Genomic DNA, 23,536 nt, shown 5'->3' with positions numbered 1-23,536 from the left:
AACACTTGAAAAGCTTCATCTTGGAATTACTCGCTGTCTTATTAAAATAAAACTTTAATATGCTTTTTGCTATTATAAACACTTTTCTTTTTATCTATTTATCTTTAATATCGCATCTGTTCTTCTTCTTAAATTAAGTGAGCTAGGGTTGAGGTTTAAATTTGAACGTTTTATCTGTACAACCCCTATACTAACTAGATTATTAAATTATAATTTTTGATCTATTTCAGTATGGCTAGGAGAAAAACTTGTGTTAATTTTAGGTGAACAATCTCGAAACGATTCTGGCTTCGACATCAAGAACGTATGCTTTTGAGACAAACATCCTCACCTCGAAACCCGTAATTGTCACCACAAAAACTCAATACGTGTATAAAAAATAAAATATTATATAATTATGCTGAGTATAACAATAGTAGTATCGATGGAGAATATAATTCTAATAAAAAATTTATTGTTTCTAGTGATACCGACATGTCGAATGAAGGTATCGAGTCTGCAACTCGAACCAACTCTTCTTCCTCAGCCTCGACATCGCAAATGACTGATACTGATGAACCAACCTGGCGCCCAACGTATCTTGTTGATGGCTTAGCATGCCATCCTTTCGAGACTGTGACCTCAGAGTCAGAGCGTGAAATTATGGAAGATAACAACATATGGAGTGGTAGGTTTAATCCTCACTTTCCAAAAAGACCCAACTTAGAAATAGTTAGAGCTGTATACCAGATACCAGTTACTGTCACTCTTCGACATTATGCTGGATGTAGGAAAGGGACCAGATGCCAAAGTGGTGATGCCCAGTCAATCATCATCACTGTTGGGCAACTAGCTACTGGTTTACGGCTCCCTTTGACTGACCTCGATCGAGAAGTACTGAACTATGTGACCATCTATCCTGGCCAAAGCACGACCAATTTTTGAAGATTGATGTATATTTGTAATTATTATAATGCTCATCTTGAACCTGATATGCGGAGATCCTAAAAAACCCGACTTATCGACTTTCAGAACCACTATACCTTTGTCGAACGTACTGAAAAAAAACAAAGTCGGTTTCAATGAGCCTATTGGTTATTTTTTTCTCAAGAAGCGAAGTAACCGACAAGGCATCATAAAAGTGAATAGAGATAGTGACTTGGTACATGGGAGTCATCTGCTTCTATCGCTATTCCCTCCTTGGTACACCATGTTTTTAATCTTAGAGATATGTTATCTATGACCCCCTCTCTTGAAACAAAATTTCGACACTCCATCTCAGACCTTTTATCTGACTGGCCTGTCCTTGTGCCCTTGTTCAAGTACTAAGACCTGCGACTTCGAAAAGTCATGGAGAATCTTCTAGAGTAATGGATCTTCTGAGAGGAACTGATGAAGAAATAACTACTAGAACTGGTGCTGATCGATATGGAAATCCAACCTCGAATGTTGACCTTCAAGATGTCGACAATTATGTTCCTCCTTTATATACTTTAAAGAGTAATGTGCTTAGAGGTCAAGATCTTCACCTCCCCAACTTGTTATACCTTCCAACACTGCTCCATGTTCATTACAGCCTTGTTCTTATGAAAAAGGATTTAGAAAAACTTTTGATTCTGCTGAATTGCTTGAGAACACTCCTCGATGTTATTTTGATTATATGATTAATGGTTTTAATATGACTGAAGACCTTTTTCCCAAAATCAAATAAGAAGTTTCAGACTTCTATAATTATCCACTTTTGCAAGATGTGTTTGATCAGCACTGCTTATTGTACACAGATATGGCATCTCGCATTCCTCGTGGTCAAGACAAATCCATGAACAAATTTCTGAACTCGAAAAAAGCAACAGGTGGTAATTCCTCCCAGGCTCCCACCTCTTCCAAAGAAAAACATGTTGATACTAGCCTTCATCAAAAGAAAAGGAAAGAACCCTATACCACTGAAGCACCTCCAACTACGCAGGTATCAAAGACTGCAAAAACTACCACCACTATTGCACTTGTCTCTGTGCCCTCGAAATCTTTAGCTATTCCAGCCACAATTCAAGCTACTACTCCATCCACTGTTCCTGGTTCTTCTTCTTCATCTGAAGTTTTTGTGGATGATTTTATCCTTCATAACTAGAAAAGAGTTCTGAAATCTACTTCTCTATTTTCTGATCCTCCGACACCTGGCCTAGGAGAAGCTCTTGTTATGAACACAATTATTCCTCGAAGATTAATCAGCAATGGCTAAAATTCCCACTACTAAACGATTTCACATTTTGTGTTCTTCCCTAAAAAAAGTAAGTACATACCTTTGGCCTTACTCTTATGTTGATTTGCCTATTATTTATAATGTATTTATTTGTTGAATTCTTGATTTCAGACTAAAGTTGCTGCAGTCAGTCAGTTTGAACACGATATGGCTTCCTTTCGCCTTCTTAGGGACAATATTGAAAAATTGAAAAAAAAAAGAGCAACTTGAAAAAACTCTTGAAGAAAAGAAGAAAAACCACGATCTCACCACCACCAAACTCCATGCTTTCGAAAACACTTGTCAAACTGCGAATGCCAATATGAAGACCTTTATTAACGAGAATATCTCCTTGACTGAGAAATTAAAGAGCTCTTATGCCGATATGGAAGCGAAACTCAAAGACGAAAGAACAAATTTTGAGAAAGAAAAAGCTGAACTGGTGGCCGAAATGAGAAAAGCCGATCTTGAGTTGATTGATGCTGAGGACAATATCAAATATTGTGTTTCCACTATGGAGAGCTTCAAACAATACCTTCCTACGGCTGTTATTACTCAGTATAACCTCGAATCTAATGATGAGAACGATATTTTGTCTGAGGCTGCTGCCCTCGATGTTGAGAAAGAAATTGTATCTGATGCCATTGCAGCTGAGGCTATCGAGACTGAGAAAACCAGCAATGAAGATGACGTGGATAAAACTAATCCCAGCGAGACTGTAGCTATCCCACCTTTCGATCTTGCATTGAGGCATTTCATCTTGGTCCCTCTGCTTTAGAGGGAATTGATATGCTTGTTGGTGTCGATTTAGATCTCAAAGCTAGATGCAACGTTCTCAGTCAACCCGAAGACTCCACCCTGAGCTGAAATTTGGCTCCATTTGTAATATTGATACAATGAGTTATCTATTTACATATGAAATAGATCTCTTTTGCTCATTTTGGTTTGTTATATTTACAATATATATGTTAGTAGCCTTTATCCTTTGCAAATAAAATTCGACTCTCGATACCACTCTAATTAAAACCAGTATCAATTGATACTTAGTAATATTTTGAAAAGAAAATTTGACTTTCGATACCACTCCAACTAAAAGCAGTATCAATTGATACTTATTAATATTTTGAAAAGAAAATTCGACTTTCAATACCACTCTAATTAAAAGCAGTATCAATTGATACTTAGTAATATTTTGAAAAGAAAATTCGACTTTCAATGCCACTCCAACTAAAAGCAGCATCAATTGATACTTAGTAATATTTTGAAAAGAAATTTCGACTTTCGATACCACTCCAATTAAAAGCAGTATCAATTGATACTTAGTAATATTTTGAAAAGAAAATTCGACTTTCGATACCACTCTAATTAAAAGCAGTATCAATTGATACTTAGTAATATTTTGAAAAGAAAATTCGACTTTCGATATCACTCTAATTAATAGCAGTATCAATTGATACTTAGTAATATTTTGAAAAGAAAATTCGACTTTCGATACCACTCCAATTAAAAGCAGTATCAATTGATACTTAGTAATATTTTCACTATACCAAAACAGGACATTCCTAACGGTCAGAAACCGTTACTAAAAATATTTGTAACGGTTTTTTTGCGTCACAGTTTTGGCGTTTCTAATGCGTTATTAATATTTGTAACAGTTTAAAACCGTTACATAATTATTTATTGTAACGGTTTTTTCCGTAACTAAAAATATTTGCTAACGATTTTATTTGCTTAATTGTGTTACTATTTTCTAACATTAGTAACGCTTTTATAGAGTTCGTAACGCTTTTTGACCGTTACTTGTTTTTAACAACAGTAACGGTTTTATAGTATTAGTAACGCTTTTGTGTGTTACTCTTTTCCAACAACAAGAACGGTTTTAGAAAGTTAGTAACGCGTTTATTTATGTAATTGATTTATAGAATTTGTAATATTTTGGTAACGGTTTTGTTGCTTTGTAAGTGTTACTTATTACAAAGCTTAGTTATGGTTTTCCACCGTTACAAAACTATTTCATATGTAAAAAAAATAATTTCCCCCAAAATCACTCTTTTTGGGAGACTACTAACCTGCATAAAGATGTCCCCACTTATTGGGTATTCTACAATCGTCCATAACATAAACAAAAAATCTCACAAGTACATCTAATCATATAATCTTTTATTAAAATAATATCACAAAAACGTCTTTTCATAAATAAGACTTGTCACGAATGAAATATACATTGTTTTCCAAATCAATGGGACTTGTCCCTAAACTCAAGCTCTCACGTCATTTGTACAGAACTCCCACTTTCAATAGTTGCAAGCATCAGGGGATGACTTTGGGATGGTATCATCAGAAAAGTCATTTTCATCATATACACCAATAGAAATAAATAAAAATGAGTCAGGCAGTAGAAAACAAATATGTATAGATATATACTTATATCATTATATCTTATTCTTAAGTAGTAGCTCCTTATACTCAAACTACAAAATTCAGAAAAGAGAGTATGGTAATAGACTAGTAGCAATAGAAGCTTAGTATTGAAAGTTTATGTAACGCCCCAAGACCCTATAACCTTGTCAGACACCTTGACGAAAGACATAAAAATTTCGGCAAAATCTCCTTTGTATTTTCAACATTTCTTAGACATAAATCCCGTCATAACCTGAAAATCAAATAATATACTTTCATATCTCAGACCTCGGTCGTAAACCTAACTACTCAAATATATATTGATTCGTAGAACCAGCTACTTAACCATCTCGACCAATGCCAGTTAAGTCAAATAACTAATCCTCGAATCAAAAGGACACTATATACACTAGTATACTGCATTGCAGTGGGGGCATGAGCGGAGCGGGGAAGATTTTTTTTTTAGGGGGGGGGTTTCAAGAATATGAAATGTCCATCTTACTTAGGTTTAAACAGTTTTTATGCTTTCATACATAGCTTGACTGGATGGGATTGGAATATCAATAAGCTACAAAGAAATCACGAACATACCTTAAGGAGTTTTCCAGCACCCATAACAAAACCGGCATCAGTGTTTCCAATTCCATTGGCGAACTAGCCAAATGCACCAGGATTGCATGTGTGTAAATCAATACCAAGCAGGACCTGGAAGCAAATTAAATAAAGTCATAAAAGGAACCACAAAAATAAAAGAAGCCTATTGGGAGAGGGAGAGAGAGAGAGGCACCTCCCCAAGCCTACAATGATGACATACCTTTATAATCCGGGTTAGCCTGCAATACGATTGAACAAATACTTGATAAATACCAGCAAAATATTAAATTCACTTAGCTGGAAAGATACAAGCGCTTTCATACTTAATGCATAAACATCCTTTTAATTTCTAAATGCAAAAAAGGGTAAGAACTTGGCCTATGTGGCTTGTGTGTGGGCTGTTAGTGGTCTGCAGTGGCTTTTTGTGGCATGTCAGTAGTATCACTAGACTGTTCAATAAAAGTAGTTGTTTGGGTAGAAGCTCACTCATCTTTGTCTTCGTTCTCATCGTAGTTAAATGGAAGTGGTACAAACTTGAATGCGCGATACTTCCCGACATTGTTCAAGTGCTCATTCTCCAGCCTGGTCAGTTAAAATTTTGAGCTTCTCATAAAGTACAAATGAAGACATAGAATTGAATACAAAATCAGAATATATATTGCAAGTGATGAAATGAAGTTGAGTTGATGAGAATTTCTAAATTTGTCACACTGAAGAAATTCCAAATGCCACGACGAATGATCTCAAAATTGGCAACAATTGTAATTAAGGCTTGTGGATGAAGGGAAGATAAGCTGGAAGTTCAAAGACGATCTACATCCAAGCAAACCTCGGTAGGGACATTCAAAACCCGTAATTTCATAATGTTGTTTCAAGCATTAAAATGTAGTCCACACATCAAAGAAACAAGCATTGCAATCATATTTGTAAAACCTACCATGGCACCATATTATACATTTTTCCGGGAGACAAGGAGCTTGTCTCTTAACCATCGATTCTTAGAATGCCGTTGTAGGAGGGCCTGATCAATAACTATGTCCCGAGGTGAAAGTACTCACGAGTGTATTTTGCTGCAATAGCTGAGGAGGTGAATGCCATTACTTTCCAAGTGAGTGTATTTTGCCTCATCGTAAAAGTCGTTCTCTGAGAGGAAAACCATAGTTAATGCTAACTACAATAGTTGTAAAGTATTTCAAACTATTGTAACCCTGCATTTCGTCTTTAAAATAGACACCGGAATCCTTGCAAGTATTTTGCCTATGTTTGAAATCTCCCCAACCATAATAGCAGATATAGAACTCGAGACTCCTAATGGCCTAGACCTGAACAGAAAAATAGACAGATCAGTTATGTCTTTAAAAATATATTAAAGAAATGAATTACACACTTAAAATTTAATGTCATCTGTTGAACCGAACCTGGCTAGTAATCTGGGGTCCATCTCCATGTCCAAGTTTGACAGCACAGCTGCGAGAGTAAGTGTCGCCAGAGCTATGCTGACGAGGAAGACTTCTCTGTATCCTAACTCTGTTCCTTGCTTGAAACCAAATATAAATGGATAATTGACACGATAACACCTAGGTGGGAAAAAAAGAAGAATGCTTCTTTAGACAGACAACAACTTACATCTGTATATACACACTGCTTTAACTTCTCAGCTCGGTTAGTAACACTTCTTAGAAACAGCATGTGCTTTATGGTTTGATCCAACAAAGAATCAATGCTACACTGTTTCATCACAGAAGAAAAAATGTGAATTACTTGAAAGCAAAAGGCAGAAAAGTCGGTAAAACCACAGCAGAGAACAGAGGATATACTACTATAAAACAAGTATACACCTTTCCACCATTTGGGACAAGCTCTCGTAGCTCCTTAACTCGATCTTGGATCAACTGTCTGTCCCTCGGTCTTGGCTTTTGAACATCACTACTCCTTAACTCGATCTTCGTCGATGGGATTTGGACCAACTGAGGAAAAGTTTGGCATGGAAGGTGCTGGTTTAATACCTAAAACTGTCATGGCTGGCTCAATTTGGGCTACTGAATTGTTGGAAGATTTAATGTAATTAAGAATTGTGGTTGCACCATTAGCTCCAACTGACGTTGATGGAAGGTCATAACTGTTAGTATAAAAATTAGTTTCTCCAAGATCAAGACTGTTTGCTATTATCATACCAACACCACCAGCTCTTTTCACCTCCTGTGACTTGTTAAAAGGCCTAATCGCATCATGTAAGTTTGTCATGCAAACTACAATCTTGCCTTTCGTTTTCTCCGGCGACAAGAAACCCGGAACGCATAGCCTAAAAGAAAATTTGTTATCAGTTTGACTTATGACTTACGAGTTAAATGCCAATTGAAAATCAAGCAAGATGAATCATTACCCGGCACTAGAATTCTTGGATAGATGGGGTTCAACCACATCACCAGCATAAACTAGAGGGTACATTTTCTTCTCCAGTTTGTAGGGAGATCCTGATTGGCCCTAAAATTAATACAAACAAAATTGATAAATTCATTCGACTTTAATAATTTTTACAGCCTAAAATAAAAGACCCAAGTCTGCTTATTTGCTGAAAGTACCGTTTAACCCCGAACTCAAGTTAACTCGGACAAATCAAGTATAAATTGGACCAAAAGTATCTCTATTTGAAAGATATTAATATGATCACAGATAGTACCTCGATCTTAATGCCATTCCCCAACACAACAGGTGAACTAATGATTCTGTCAATCGTACTAGCAGCAACACTGATGACCCATGGAGCAACATTTTCCGCAGAACCACCAGCATGCCCACTATTTCCACCAGAACATGAAACTATAATATTCTTTTTGATTGCATGTAGAGCCCCTATTGCAATTCCATCCCTTGTGTGATTAACAGGGTCGTCTAATCCAAGTGATATACTTAAAACATCAACCCCATCACCGATAGCATCATCGATTGCTGCAAGTATGTCAGCTTGGACACAATCGGTACCAGTTCTCCTATTCTTAATACGATCTAATAGTGGCCAACATACTTTGTACACAGCAAGACGAGCAAGTGGAGCTCCACCTGATGCTGTGCCATTTGCAAATCGACCAACATCTGATACATTTTCAACCTTTCGGCCTGCAGCAATAGACGAGGTGTGGGTTCCATGGCCATTGCTGTCACGAGGTGATTGGAAGTCAAAACTATTATTCAGTTTGTCGTGAAAGTATTCGTAGGCTTTGAGATAGTATCGTGCTCCAACAATTTTCCTGTTAAAAAAAATTCATAGTGACGGTGACATGGTAATCAACTCAATTATGTACATATTTTATCAGGCATGGTTTAAACTCTAGATATAGGACTACTTATATGCTCCAGAGATAATACATGATAACCAATTTTTTCTTCATACCAATTTTTTAAGTAAACAGATTATTTTTCATTGTAATGAAGTAATTAGGGGTTTCTTTGCGAAAAAGAAATTACCTATTACAATGTGTGGAGTTGAAAGAATCTCCAGCTTGACAAATTCCTTTCCATGACTTTGGCACATGCCCTAATCCTTCGTCGTTGAAGCTCCTTGACTCTGGCCATATACCTATATATTGGCAGAAAGACATACCCGACATTTGACATATTAAATAACAAATCCTGTGCATGCTATTCCAAAATATAAAGTGAGTCTATTGATATCTACAATATGTACTAACATACTACTTGAACATGTAACTATGTAAGATAACTATCCAACATACAAGTAAAGTTACAAGTTGTTTTTCGGTAATGAATATTGTTAGATCTCCAAATCCAAATGCCATTATGCTATCAATATTGTTACTTTGAACCTGAAGATAATCTTGACCAATAAACTGGGTTTTCAAGTTTTTCATCCAAGACCGAACACAAGTAAGAGGTAATAAGCTAATTTTGGTGAAAAAATAAAAAAACTGGAACCACAGGACATCACTTATTCAGTGACTTGCTTTTTTCTACATTTAACATCACTTTTAAAGCGGTTTCATATTTTCTAATTTTCAAATCGTTTGTAAAGTGATCCCACTGTTTAAAGAGAATTGAATGCTCCCACTGTTTACCCAAGTAGTCAACCCACAAGCTGCCATTTGAAAAGAAAATTCGACTCCCGATACCACTCTAATTAAAAGCAGTATTGATTGATATCATATCTTCGAGATCGACATATCTCTATAGATACCCTTGTCTTTAAATCTTAATTTTTCACCTGGTATCGAGATGAGCATCTACAGATCATCACCAGGATTATTTCTTTGACTTGGTACCGCTACCAGGATTCAAACTCGCCACCTTGGTTGAATATAACTTTGGTAATGAACCTTGTAACATTTACTCAATGTAAATATTTATTTCTAGCAATAATAAATATATTCAACCAACTAGCTCAAAACCCGACATGCATTTTAACTTTATTGAATTATCATTTAAACCTAAAACTGTCCCGCGCATAGATAACCAAGAATTAACTTTTCATTAATTTTTCTCATTTTCTTAGTAATCACCATTAAATTCCCTTGTTTTCTTGCTAATTACCATTAAATTTCCTCGTTTTCTTGCTAATTAATCACCATTAATTTTTCTCGTTTTTATAATTTTTTACTACTATAAAAAGACCTTCATCTACCTGATTCTAAACCATCTTTGTAATCCTCTTACTGAAACCACCCAATTCTTAAAAAAAAATGTCTCTCATCTCAATCTTCCTTACTATTCTTATTGTTTTCATGGTTCTCCCAGACTGGCCTCATTGGTTAGACTGTCCTACCACTGAGTATTCAAATGATGAAGAAGTGCAAGAAGAAGAAGAAAAAGAAGAAGAAGAATAAGACAAAGACGAAGATGAATATGAAGATGAATGGCTTCGAGACCCATATTGTTATGAAAAAATATTGACGAGGCAGGTAAGGATGAAAATTATGATGAAGATGAAGATGAAGATGCAGATGATGAAGATGAAGATGATGAAGATGAAGATGAAGATGATTAGTGTAAAGGGGATTTCCCATCATTGGATGGATGACATGTATATGGAAAATAATCCAGGACTATAGATGTCTAGAATGAAACGAGGACCATCAGATCAGTTCTGCGAATAAGTGATCTCGTGTTTAGTAGGTATGTGTCAAGCACGTGACTGATCGCCTCTACGCATAACAATTCTCCAAGTCGTTAGGAACTGGAATGGACAGTTCCTGAACAGAAGGAAATTGAAAAGGGCGATGTTTGATGATAAGGAAGGAATCGTGATGGCATATCTTTAAGAGTTACCTTTTAGATATAATCTTCCCATCTACGATGTGACACTATGATCAACAAAGAGACCTACCTCTAATAAGATATGGTCTAGATTCAGACTTCCATAAGGAGAGGATTCCTAATAGGAAGGTAGAGTCCAACCTAGGACTCTCAAATCTCTTCCTATATAAACCATAGGAATTCGCTCTTAGGAATTATACAAAATAGGGTTTGATTCTCCTAAATAAACAAGGAGATACGTAGGCAGCTGCCAGGCGGTTCATCTGTGGGGACGAAAGCAAGTAAACATTCGTTCAAACGATTAATTTAGTTTAAAAACTCTTACCATTGTGATGGCAGGAGCAAAGAAAATAAAGGGTGGCACTACCACACGCAACGTCGCTGTCAGAGAAGAAGAGCATGAGATGCCTGAAGGGGGGGGGGGGGGGAGAATGTCGGTCACCATGATGCGAATAATTCCCTCCAAAGACCAGTGACCAGCACCAACAGACCAGTTGCTCCTGGTGCAATCGCTAGGAATAATGCTCAAGAGGAACGTCAAAATGGTAAGAATGTTGTTATCACCAACCCATAGTCTGTTCAGGCGAGTCAGGCAGTACAGGCTCTGGAACAGAAAAGAAGCAACCTTAAGCGAGAGTTACAGCTACTAAGGCATTTGTATCAATCTAACATAGGGAGGGAGCCACTCATCGATCTCGATGATGACGACCTTTCAGAAGGCGATCGTGCTAGGAACCTAAGGCGTGGGGAGCCAGTTTGACGTGAACCATCAAAGTCGGAATACAGTAACTCAGATGGGGATTCGGATATGATAAGCACCCAATACTGTACTATAAAACCCCGTAGAGACATAACATTTCGATTAATTTTGTGCTTAATAATCATGAAATAATCGCATTTTCGTGCTTTTGCAGGTTTGAGAAACTAACGTACAAATGATGATAAAGCCAGCATATAAGCACGGAACAGGGAGTATACATATGCCTTCCGATCAAGCCCATGTGAAGCCCAACAAATCCAGACTAAAGCCCAAAGACTCAAACAGTACAAAATCCAGTCAGAAACGGGATTACGCACACAGAAACATCCAACTGCCGAAGCTCATATCTCTTGAATCAGGACTCTGATTGCGACAAGTGAGACAATCAGTGCGACGAACTCTACGTATTGGCAGGAAGTTGCAAAAATGCCAAAAGACTGGACTGCCACTGGACACAGCATATGGACCCACCATGCGAGCCCACAAGATTTGATAAGTTATCATGCAATACAAAATAATTGGTGCAAATAATTGGTGCAAAAGTGACACCTTGCATGTAATTAATGAGATTAGGTGCTAATAATCAAAAGAAAGCAAGGTGTCAAGTTTTTGGATTGTGTGGGTAATGTGATTTTGTGTTTCACGTAGGAGAAAATGAGATTTCTCTAAAATGGAGAAAGAAACAAAACAAGGGGGGATGCACTACATTAACTCCCTTGAATATGGTTCCGTTTCAATTACTAGACTTGATATTTTGTTTTTATGTTTTTGGGTTTTAAGAAAAAGCTTGTAACATGTTAATGGTGGAGAATATTTTCTTAGTCTTGAAATAAAATTTCTTTCTTCCTTAGTTAAAAAGCAGGTTGTTGCATCTTCTCTCTCTCTCTCTCTCTCTCTCTCTCTCTCTCTCTCTCTCTCTCTCTCTCTCTCTCTCTCTCTCTCTCTCTCTCTCTCTCTCTCTCAATTTTACTTATCCACCTTGTAGTTTTAATCAAATCCTAGAATCATGAGCTAAAACCCTCCAAGGTGGAGGGTTAATGACGCTCATGTGAGGGTTCATATAAATTTCTTAGTAGTAGGATTCATTGCCTAGACTTAAGGACGCATCTAACACACTACCCCAAAATGGTAGTGTCCGGCCAAACTTGAGGCCTGGAAGTGAAGTAAGACTCGCGTGTGCCTCCCATTCTATGCCTGGGCTAGCCGCGCGTGTTGGTCAAATTTAGCTTCTTGTTTCCAAATTTGACAGGATTCAGTTTTATAAATCCAGGGGTTGAGATGGGATTTTAGAGATGAAACCCTAGTTCAACTTCTTAAGCTAGGGAATTGGACTTAGAGATGAGTCCATTTCGCTAGGGATCGATGCTCAAGCCAGTTCAGGTTTAATAATGAACCCAAAATAGCTTAGAGATGGTGGTAATCTGATACTAAGATAGGATAATATGACCTTGCATTAGCAACATGATTCTCCACACTTCTTTCTCCTTGAATAACTTAGGAAACATTGTAGTTTTACCGTCTTTTGTATTTTGCATTTTTAAACGTTCGTTAGGATTTAAATAACATAATTACACTTAGTAATCTAAAACAAAACTTACTCACTAGTTCCCTAAGAGCAAATACAAGTTGTAGGTTGTCCTAGTATTTAGGTTGGTTCGAATCATTTCTCGAATTAGACGCAAGAAGACGTGAGTAAGGACTAGAGTCTACTCCGAACGGAAATAAAGATTATGTATCTTTAGACTGAAGAAGTGTAGATATCATGATACAACATCATACCCACAGTCAATTGACCATGATCATGATGTCGACCCCCGACACCGAAAAAGAACCTAGAACAAGAAACTTTCTACCAAAGAAAGTGCATGGGAAACTGAGAAGAACGACCGGATCCATCAGATGCATCGGATGACAGGCAAGAGAAGAAAAATGCAAGACTCCCTTGTTTAATCCGCCATAATGGGGGCAGGCAGATCTTTTTTTGCATCACGAGTAATGAGAAAGCTATATCCCCACGGTTACAGACAACCAAAGTTTAGTGTCTTCAGTGGCAAGTCAGATCTAATGGATCATGTGTTCAGATATTATGCCACTATGGGACAATATGAAAGTTATAACCATGTCATGTGCAAGAGTTCAAAGCTTCCCTGTTGGATCTACATTCCAGTAGTACCACAGGTTGCCTGAGCAGCAGATCAGGTCCTCAGAAGAAATGTTCAGGACCTTCATAAACAGGTACTCGTACAACAAGCACCAACCAAAATGGATCAATGCACTGTTCAATATCAAGAAAAAGGATGGAGAGGCATTTAGGTCCTACATGCAACATTTCATGGAAATTTCCATCCAGATAGAGTCTTGTGACGAACAGACGGCTATAATAGCTTTAAAACAAAGGTTGGATGAAAACAACGCCTTATTTATATCTTTCTCTAGGAGACCACCTCGTGATTTGGAGGAACTCCTAGACATGGTTGAAACTCATGCGGGGTGGGAGGAGGATGTCCTGAACTGACGTCAGGAAGCAAAGAAGACAAATTGGATAGCTCATGTGGCCCTTCGAGAGGGGAACATGAACTTTTCCCCTCAAAAGCCAAAAAGAGATCGTCGTCATGGTCGCCAAAGGGTTGAATCCCCATCAAAGGGACAAATGCCCAGAGGGCAGTACCAAAATGTAGGCAGTAGTGCAGATGGAAAACCACAAAAGAAGCCACGCATGGAAGGAGATAAAGAAGCTCTACCCTCGATGGATAGAAACTTCGCCCCTTTGAACAAAATGCCAGATGAGGTCCTGGACTCGATCAAGAACCAGAGTTACCTCAAATGGCTAGCTCCGCTCAAGCCAGGCTCCTTGGGTACTAGAGACCAGAGGACCTACTGCAAGTTCCATAAAAGTAAGGGTCACAGTACCAGAGCCTGCATGACCCTAAAAAATGAAATACAGGATCTGATTGAAAGGGGGTATTTGAAGCAGTTCGTAGCACATGAACAGGCGAACGCTGTACAACCTGAAGACCACTCAATGGCCGGCTCCAGATAAACATGAATTAAGAAAAGGCAAGCAAATAGAGGCCAGGTTACAGAAAAAGGGGCGCGATACCAAATGTGTGTCGCCAAGCAAATGAGGATCATGAACAATGAACTGACCATGAGTGCTCAAGTCGACACATCACCCCATAAAGATCCACTCATTCTTTTCACAGAGGCAGACTATCTCAGCATCTAGAGTCTACATGAGGATGCAATGGTTCTTACACTCCCTTTTGGAGATTATGATTTGCATCGCATATTGGTTGACCCAGGAAGTTCAGTAAATATGTTATACTATGACGTAATAAAAAAACTACAGATTCCTGATTCGGAGATGGTCACTACCAACTGCAACCTGTATGGATTCAGCAGGGACAAAACTCTAACAGTTGAGGATATCCAGCTATTTATAGCTACGGGTCCGGTAACTCTCATCATAAATTTTGTTGTGGTAAAAGCTAACACACCTTATCACATGATCTTGGGCAGGAACTAGCTGCACAGACTCTACGCTGTTCCCAGCACCTATCACTAATGTCTAAAGTTCCCACATAAAGGGAAAATTGAGACAATCAGAGGACATCAAGTGGCTACCAAAACATGCTACGCTATGGAGACAAAGCAGTCCCCACTCCTTTTTGAACCAATAGAGGTGGGGCAACCCACCAAATAACAATTACAGTTGGATCCCCCTCTCCTGGACCAGGTCCTAAGAGAGAAAGAGGATCCCCCCTCACTGGAGCAATTAGAGGAAGTGAGAATTATGGGAGGCAACTCGCTAAAAACCACTTTTATCGGCACCTTATCGAGTTCTGAAGAGTGTCAGGCTCTAATACACTTCCTCTGAGAACACAAAGACGTATTTGCTTGGTCATTCGAAGAAATGTCAAGAATTGACCCCTATGTGGCATGCCACCGGCTCAATGTCCGCAGTGATGCAGTAGTAATCAAGCAGAAACCGAGAAAAATAGGTGTTGACAGATCCAAAGCGGTAAAAGCCAAAGTTGAAAAGCTAAAAGCAACTAATTTTGTCAGGGAAATCAATTTCCCCACCTAGATTTCTAATATTGATCTAATATGTAAGAAGAATGGGTCATGGAGAATTTGTATCGACTTCACAAATCTGAACTGTGCGTGTCCAAAAGACAGTTACCTTCTGCCACGTATTGACAAATTGGGAGATACAACGGCTGGACATGAACTGTTATCTTTCACGGATGGGTCGTCTGGCTACAACCAGGTCCCATTGCATTAGGAAGACCACAAGCATGCTAGTTTCACAACCGAGGATGGCCTGTACTGTTATCATGTCATGCCATTCGGACTGAAAAATACGGAAGCCATGTACCAACATTTGGTAAACAAAATGTTTGAAGGATTGATAGGCAACATTGTGGAGGTGTATGTAAGACGATCTCTTGATCAAAAGACTAAGACGAGGATATCATCTCTCCTACCTGAAACGTGCATTTGACATTCTCCGAGAGTATCGTATGAAGCTCAACCCTTCAAAATATGCTTTCGCTGTCTCATCAGGGAAGTTTTTAGGGTATCTAGTTACTAAGAGCGGAATCAAGGCAAACCCAGATTAGATCCGGGCACTCATAGAAATACCTTCACCTAAAAACATGAAAGAGGTTCAAAAAGTTATAGGTAGGTTAACAGCTCTAAACAGGTTCATCTCCAAGAGTTCAGATAAGTGCAAACCTCTGTTTCAGTTACTGCAAAAGAATACCTCATTTGCATGGACGGATGAATGCCAAAAAGCATTCGATCAACTCAAAACATACCTGGGGGCACCACCAATCCTTTCCGAACCAGTTGAGGGAGAAGTTTTGGGTCTTTATCTCTGTCCATCTGACTACAATATCAGTTATATACTGATATGTGTGGATGAAAAGAAGGTTGAAAAACCTGTCTATTTCTTGAGCCGAACGCTCCTACCAGTAAGAACAAAGTACCCTAAACTCGAAAGAGTTGCTTTAGCCCTTGTTTTCGAAGCAGAGAAATTACGACCATACTTCCAGTCCCACACTATCAGAGTAATCACAAAGTACCAGTTACGATCAGTTCTAGAAAGGCCAAACAGATCAGGAAGGTTAGCTAAATGGTCCGTACAACTGTCAAAATATGATATTATTTACGTCCTAAGAATCTCAGAGAAGGGCCAGGCACTAGCAGAATTCTTGGGAGATTCCCCAATGACCTACACCAAGTGCGACTCAACAACCCCAGTTCAGATGATGACATCCTACCTGAATCCCAAAACACCCGACTAGACCCTTGGGAGCTGAGCTTCGAATGACGATTGTTTGTGGTTGGATCTTCTAATGACAAAGGTGTAAGAGTTGGAACTGTGTTAGTCACTCCTGACAACATGCGGCTGGAGAAATCGATCGAGTTAGGTTGGAATGCCTCTAACAATGAGGCAAAATATGAGGTGACACTTGCTGGCCTCACAATGGCTCTTAACCTGGGCCTAACATACCTCACAGTTTTTAGTGACTCAAAGTTGGTTGTGTTTCAAGTTGATGGAGGATACGAGGATGGGGATGAATAAATGGCCAAATACCTGGAACTGGTAAGGGGTCTTTACAACAAGTTTGAGAATATTCAGTTTTATCAGCTGCCTCGATCAGCAAATCGACACGTAGATGCTTTGGCATATGTTACCCTCAATGCTGGGCAACAGTGAGTCTCGTTCTATCCCTATAAAGTTCCAAGGCAAACCTAGCATCCAAACACTTAATGTTACGACAGTTTGTGTTATTCTAACCACTACACCCAACTGGATGGATCTATACAAGTCTTACCTCAAAGATGGAACACTCCCAGAGGATAAGAACACAGCAAGGCGTCTGCTTGCAAAGGTACCAAGATTCACCCTCATTGAAGATGATCTCTACAAGAAGTCCTTTTTGGGACCTCATCTCCGATGTCTCCCCCCAGATCTTGCTGAACAGGTCATGCGAGAGGTTCACGAAGGAATTTATGGCAACCATACTGGGGGCACAACACTCGCCCTCAAGATCATAAAGAAATGGTACTTTTGGCCTTATATATAAAAGAATGCACAAGTTTTTGCCCGCAAATGTGAAAAGTGTCAACGACATTCTCTACTTATCTATGCTCCAACAACAGAGCTACACCCGTTGGTTATCCCATGGCCATTTGCACAGTAGGAAACTGACATTATGGGACCCTTGCCACCCTCTCCCGACAATGTCAGATTCTTACTAGTCATGACAGATTACTTCACCAAGTAGATAGAAGCAGTTCCCCTTGTCTTCATTCGGGAACATGACGTCAGAAAGTTCATTTGAAATAATATTGTTTACAAGTTTGGCATACCCAAAGTTATCATATCAGATAATGGGCCACAGTTCGTTGGCGGATTGGTCGCTAAACTTTGTGAAGAGTTTCACATTACCCACCTGTTCTCAACTCCAAGATATCTACAAGACAATGGCCAAGCTGAAGCTTCCAATAAGGTTATTTTGGATAACATGAAGCGCAAATTAGATGAAGCAAGGGGTTTACAGGTCGAGGAACTACCTAAGGTTCTATGGGCATACCGAACTACGCCCAGACAATTGATTGGTGAGTCCCCATTTTCACTGACCTACAAAACTAAAGATGTCATACCTCCTGAACTGGTAGCTCCCACTCAGAATTCGGACAAGGTTGGTCGAACTAGTTTTTACTACCTACATACTGTTAAAGAGGGCGTTCTTGTCAAACCATGGAATGCCCAACACCTTCGCAAGTACTACCAGTAAATTGTTATTTCATGCTCCTTTATGTATTGTTTCTTCTTTCCAGTCATCATAAAGTTCCTCACCTTGCAATAGAATTTATTCTTGGCATCAATTCTTTATTGATTATCCACAATGGACTAAGCCTTTAGAGAATTATCTTCTCACTATCTGTTTAAGAATATTGTATACCAATTTGCTTTAGAACTAGTGATACTGAGTTTGGGGAAGTTTAACTGCATGCCAGTTCCTTTTTCATCCCCATGTAGCCTAAACTGTACGCCAGTTCTTTCAGACTGTGATTATCCTCGATGGTTAAGCCTTTAGGGAATCTAACCATACTAACTATTTAGTAAACTGTATGCTAGTTTAACTTGGAACAAGAGATAGTGTTCTTGGGAGCCCGAACTGTATGCCAGTTCTGGGAGCTATCATAACATCAAACATGGGGGTTGTTGGGAAGATCTGGGTTGGAACCAGATCCTAGCACGCAATCATTGGCCTAGAATCATATCAGCATGATGACACTAAGGAAGACTCCCCCACTATTGTTCTGGCGATAACCTATTTATTTTTTAAATAAATAGGACCTATCGTTACTAAACATAGTGTTATGCTCAAGGCACCAAGTTACTTTCGTAAAGACACATGGCTCCTCTAGGCACTATGTCTCTATTACGATCGAACTTTCAATTACAGTTAACTTGAACGGCTCCCATGATATCCTGATCAAATTCTGGTTATGCCTCATTTTAACCTATTTAGCCTACTATGATCACCTATTATTGTTTCAAATGAACTTTGGGGACATCAGGGGTAGAATATGCATAGTAGTACATGTCATTATATGTTATATAACATAAAATGCTTTAAGTGCATGCATAAAATAGAAGAGCTGCAGAGCTCAGTAAGTAAATAGTATGTGAGCTACATAGCTCAATATTACAGACCCATAGAATAATTATTTCAAAATAATTGTTTTCTAAATCATGAACTGAATAGCTAAGTCTTTACTTAGCCTGATGACCAGGGGTAGAATCAAACTTCGGTTTAGCATCAGTACTTGCTACTGCACCATCATCAAGAACTCTTGGACCACTCTCAAGAACTGACAGTGTGGTAGGACTAGCTAGAATGGTTGAAGGCTGTACAGAACACTCACCTGAAAGTGGCACTGACAAAAAAAGGAAGATAAATGGGAGGCATGTCATCATTGGTGTTCAAATCAGAAAATAAGATGAAAGGGTTGGTCACCCGCCCCTAATCATCCAACTGAGAAACATACCCAGTAGCCTTAATAGCCTCCTCAAACTTAACTTGTTTGGTTGTATTGAAGGACTCTTCAGAAATATCAAGTACTCTCAAAACAAAACGAATAACATTTTTAGCTGACCTCTTCTTCACTTCCTCCACCACTTTGGAGTAGAACTTAGAGGTCTCCGCCAAGAGATCACCAACATTCTTATCAGAAAGTAGACGATTCTCTTTGAGAGCCCTCTCATAACCTGACATGGCTTTATTTGCATGGGTAATGGCTTGGCCAAGAGTTCTTATCTCGGTATTCCTACGGCGAAGTTCTCCTTAAACTTGGTCATGCTTTGCTTATACGGTGGTGAAGTGGGAGCGTAGTTCCAAGAATTTCACTTTCTAGGAGGCAGCATCAGCATCTCCTTTTTGGGCTTTGTCTAAAGAGTTGTAGAGGTTGGAGATAGTATCTCTCATGTTCTTGAAGCCAATATTAGATTTATTCTCTTTTGCCAAAAGCTGGTTCACCTAGATCTGCAGCTCCTCAGCTCTTTTCTCAACAGCCTGTTTCACCCAGATCAGCTCACTAATAGCTATGTCATCAGTGGCTATATCGGCTGAGGCCGCAAAGATGGGTTCTTTCATGGCCAAAAAGTTATTCACTAACTGGAAAAGGGTATAGCATGTGTAAGTAATATAATGAGAGAAACATAACATTGAACAAAGAAGAAAATCTTACCTTGGCAAGATAAACGGTAGATCGGTAAAAGGACAAATCCATACTCCAAGCCATATTGGCTTCATCTTTGTCAACAGGAAGTCGTGTAGCTTCCAGAACTCCAAGCACGATATCAACATAATTAACAAAGTGTTTGTTGGTAACAAGAAGTTCATCAGTTCGGCCCCAATGCCTTATTTCCACGATCATCTCCCTTTTAAGGGAATCTGGAGATTGTGGAGAGAAGGGAATGTCATCACTCACCCTCCTCCTTTCACCAAATCGAGGAGAAGGGAGAGTAACAATTACAGCAGTTGTCTCGACAATGCCCTTCCCCTTACGGTTATCAGGGAGGGAAGGGTCAACATTCAGAGGTACATTGTCACCAGCTTGTTTAGAACCTATAGGAGGATCTGGAACTGGTAGGGACACAACTACTTTCTCAGAAGACTTACCAGAATGGGGAATACTCGCAGGAACCTTGAAAAGTGTTTCTTCATTCACAGTGAGAGGGCAAAATTTCATTTTCTTACCAGATGGGGCAATATTAGAAGCAAGAGCAGGGTCAGCTCTCTTTAGTCCTTAACGGTTGGAGCACGCACTTCATTTTTAAAGTTACTAGCTGCCAGTAGTTCATGAGGCAGTTCAAGGCCTCTCCCGCCAGTGATCACACAATCATCACTGACAGCAGGCTCCTGAACTATGCCCGATGTCACAGCATCATTGAAGGTTGCCACAGAACTCTTCTCCTTACGGTTTCCTCTTCTTCTAATATTCAAAGAGGATTCATCCTGAATTGGAGGAGGAAGAAGTTCATCATCCTGATCCACAGGAGGAGGGAGTAATGTGTGCCCAAAATTTACAGCGTTTATCCCAAAAGGGGAAAAGTCGGGGGCAAGTTGTAGCAATTCTTCAGCAGGCATGTTGAAATATTCAAAAAGATGGGTGGGATCAGGAACTATCACTTAAGGCATCATTTGTTCCTTGGGGATCTTCTTGATGAAGTCCACCGTAGCAGCATCAATTGCAGTTAGTTGATTCCAGGGGGAAGAGTCATCTAAGGAATAATAGCAAAGAAACTCAGTCGAAAGAATCTTAAAATGATTACAAAATTGGTGAGAAAAAAAGACTTACTGGTTGGAGCATGAGTGTGTTTTCTGGGAATAGGAATTCCCACAGGCTCACCATCAGCATTAGAAGGACGAACGTCCCACGCATCACCCAACACACGAAGGTGGTGATCAGCCCAACCCTCGTCACTCTACTTCCCCTCGAAAAAGACAATTGAAGAGTTCTTGTCTCTGGTCATGAGGTAGTAGCAAGATCGGTCTCGAATGTGGAAGAACTCATAGAAATATCCAAACACCCAACGATTCAGAACGAACCCATGTTTCTTGGCCAGTATGGCAGAGTACATGACGGTTCTATAGAACAGGGGTGCTACTTGACCAATACCAAGATTAAAGTGAATCAGACATTATCTTAACAATGGGTGGAGAGGAAGGGTGAGTCTAGCCCTGAGTTGGCTGATTGTGATGAGCGCTACTTCCTTGTAGGCCAACTCATCAGACAATCTTCTCCACTCCAGGCCAATATTATCAGGGATGTGGAATTTCTCTCGGATCAGTTCTAGGGAGGAAAGATCTCTGAAGTTTTGGCTAAACCCTAAACGAGATATGAAAGGGTTCAGTATACAGGGAAAAGGTAGCGGAATAGATAATGAGGGTTCTCTCACCAGATCCTTTTTATACAGATAAGATGGACGGTTACGATTAGCCCAAGCATTGCACCTTTTCGAGATGGAATTGCCATCATTACCTTTTTTGGGAAATGGTGTGTCTATTCGAGCCATCTTTTTAGAGCCTTAATTACTTAAGTATGTAATCAGTTATAACAACTGTTTAGCAAAATGATTCTCGCACCAAAAGTAGTGTCGCTTCAAGCGCCCACGTGCTAGATTGCACGAGAGGGGGTATCTGTAAGGGGGATTTCCTGTCATTGGATGGATGACACGTATATGGGAAATAACCCAGGACTATAGATGTCCAGAATGAGACGAGGACCATTGGATCAGTTTTGTGAATAAGTAATCTCGTGTTTAGTAGGCATGTGCCAGACATGTGACTGACCGCCTCTAAGCATAATAGTTCTCCAAGTCGTTAGGAACTGAAATGGACAGTTCCTGAACAGAAGGAAACTGAAGAGGGCAATCTTTGATGATAAGGAAGGAATCGTGATGACATATCTTTAAGAGTTACCTTTTGAATATAATCTTCCCATCTATGATGAGACATTATGATCAACAAGGAAACCTACATCTAATAAGATATGGTCTAGATTCAAACTTCCATAATGAGAGGATTCCTAATAGGAAGATAGTGTCCAAAGATGGAAGGGAACTCACAAACGGTGACGACAACCTTAACCCTAGGACTCTCAAAGCTCTTCCTATATAAATCATAGGAATTCGCTCTTAGGAACTACGCAAAATAGGGTTTGATTCTCTTAAATAAACAAGGAGATACATAGGCAGCCACCAGGCGGTTCAACCCTGAACTCAAAATCATTTCATCCCTTCTCTACCAAGTAACAAATTCTAGATCACAAGGCACAGAGAAAGATCAGGGGATACTCAAAAAATCCCCTACAATGAGGATGAAGATTAATTATCTCATTATGTTATTTTATTTTCCTAATGTTCTGTTTACTTTTTGAAAAGTTGAATAATAAAACAGCTCTATTTTTACATGAAATATTATCATATTACTTTTCTTCATTGCAATAACCAAAAACTAAAAATCCAATGATATTCTATTTACAAATATTATTAAATGGCAACTTATAATAATTTTGGAAATAAAATACAATTTCGACACTATTCCCTTCCAAGATAGTGTCCCTTGTGCTACATACCTTTAGTGTTTTCCCCTTTGTTCTTTGACCTGGTATCAAAAATATGTCACCATCGATGCCAGGATTTTCTTTGAGCTTATTGGTATCGAACATATGTCAGAATGCTTTTGACCTGATATCATTATTTCCGCCATATCAGGATTTCCATCACGATCTTGACCTCATATTGACACTTCTGCCAATACAAATATTGTTTTACCCGAACTCAATGTTGTTGTCAAGAACTAGATTTTTTTACTCGAACTCGACACTGCTACCAAGAACTAGATTTTTTTACCCGAACTTCGACATTGCTGCCAAGAACTGGATTTTTTTTACCCGAACTCGACATTGCTGCCAAAAATTGGATTTTTTTTACCCGAACTCGATATTGCTGCCAAGAACTGGATTTTTTACCTGAACTCAACATTGCTGTCAAGAACTGAATTTTTTTACCCGAACTCGACATTGCTGCCAAGAACTGGATTTTTTTACCCGAACTCAACATTACTGTCAAGAACTGGATTTTTTTGACCTGTCATTGATAATTTACAAGTTTATGTAAACTAACTATCTATGCGTAAATACAAATAATCAATCAACTAGGCAAGTGCTTAGATTAATATTCCTACTCTTAAATAATAATGAAGTAATAT

At 39.0% G+C, this 23,536-nt stretch overlaps 1 protein-coding gene and 1 long non-coding RNA gene across 3 annotated transcripts; both read right to left on the bottom strand.

The window, feature by feature from the left end:
* Positions 1 to 4,357: 4,357 nt before the first annotated feature.
* LOC147494962 (uncharacterized) lies at positions 4,358 to 5,797 on the bottom strand. 2 transcript variants are annotated; one of them, XR_015200327.1, is made up of 4 exons: positions 5,699 to 5,797; positions 5,433 to 5,451; positions 5,210 to 5,323; positions 4,358 to 4,871 (listed from the first exon to the last, which is right to left on the bottom strand). It is a non-coding gene; the product is annotated as an uncharacterized LOC147494962 (long non-coding RNA). The 2 variants fall into 2 exon arrangements; XR_015200326.1 differs by having other exon boundaries at positions 4,358 to 5,323.
* Positions 5,798 to 6,891: 1,094 nt separating this feature from the next.
* LOC147494961 (subtilisin-like protease SBT5.6) lies at positions 6,892 to 8,859 on the bottom strand. Its single transcript, XM_086569453.1, has 5 exons — positions 8,678 to 8,859; positions 7,893 to 8,460; positions 7,596 to 7,696; positions 7,051 to 7,514; positions 6,892 to 6,940 (listed from the first exon to the last, which is right to left on the bottom strand). The coding sequence occupies exons 1-4, from the start codon at positions 8,848 to 8,850 to the stop codon at positions 7,139 to 7,141; spliced, it is 1,218 nt and encodes a 405-aa protein (XP_086425579.1). The 5' UTR covers positions 8,851 to 8,859; the 3' UTR covers positions 6,892 to 6,940; positions 7,051 to 7,138.
* Positions 8,860 to 23,536: the final 14,677 nt, after the last annotated feature.

Source organism: Coptis chinensis, chromosome 6 (genome assembly GCF_015680905.1).
Source record: "Coptis chinensis isolate HL-2020 chromosome 6, ASM1568090v1, whole genome shotgun sequence".
Taxonomy (NCBI): domain Eukaryota; kingdom Viridiplantae; phylum Streptophyta; class Magnoliopsida; order Ranunculales; family Ranunculaceae; genus Coptis; species Coptis chinensis.
This window is presented reverse-complemented; position numbering and strand designations above follow the sequence as displayed.

Coding starts and splice junctions, on each gene's coding strand:
- LOC147494961 (XM_086569453.1), bottom strand. CDS start 8,850: ATGCACAGGATTTGTTATTTAATATGTCAAATGTCGGGTATGTCTTTC. Junction 8,461..8,677: donor AACTCCACACATTGTAATAG/GTAATTTCTTTT, acceptor TTTTTTTAACAG/GAAAATTGTTGGAGCACGAT. Junction 7,515..7,595: donor TCCAAGAATTCTAGTGCCGG/GTAATGATTCAT, acceptor ATTTTCTTTTAG/GCTATGCGTTCCGGGTTTCT.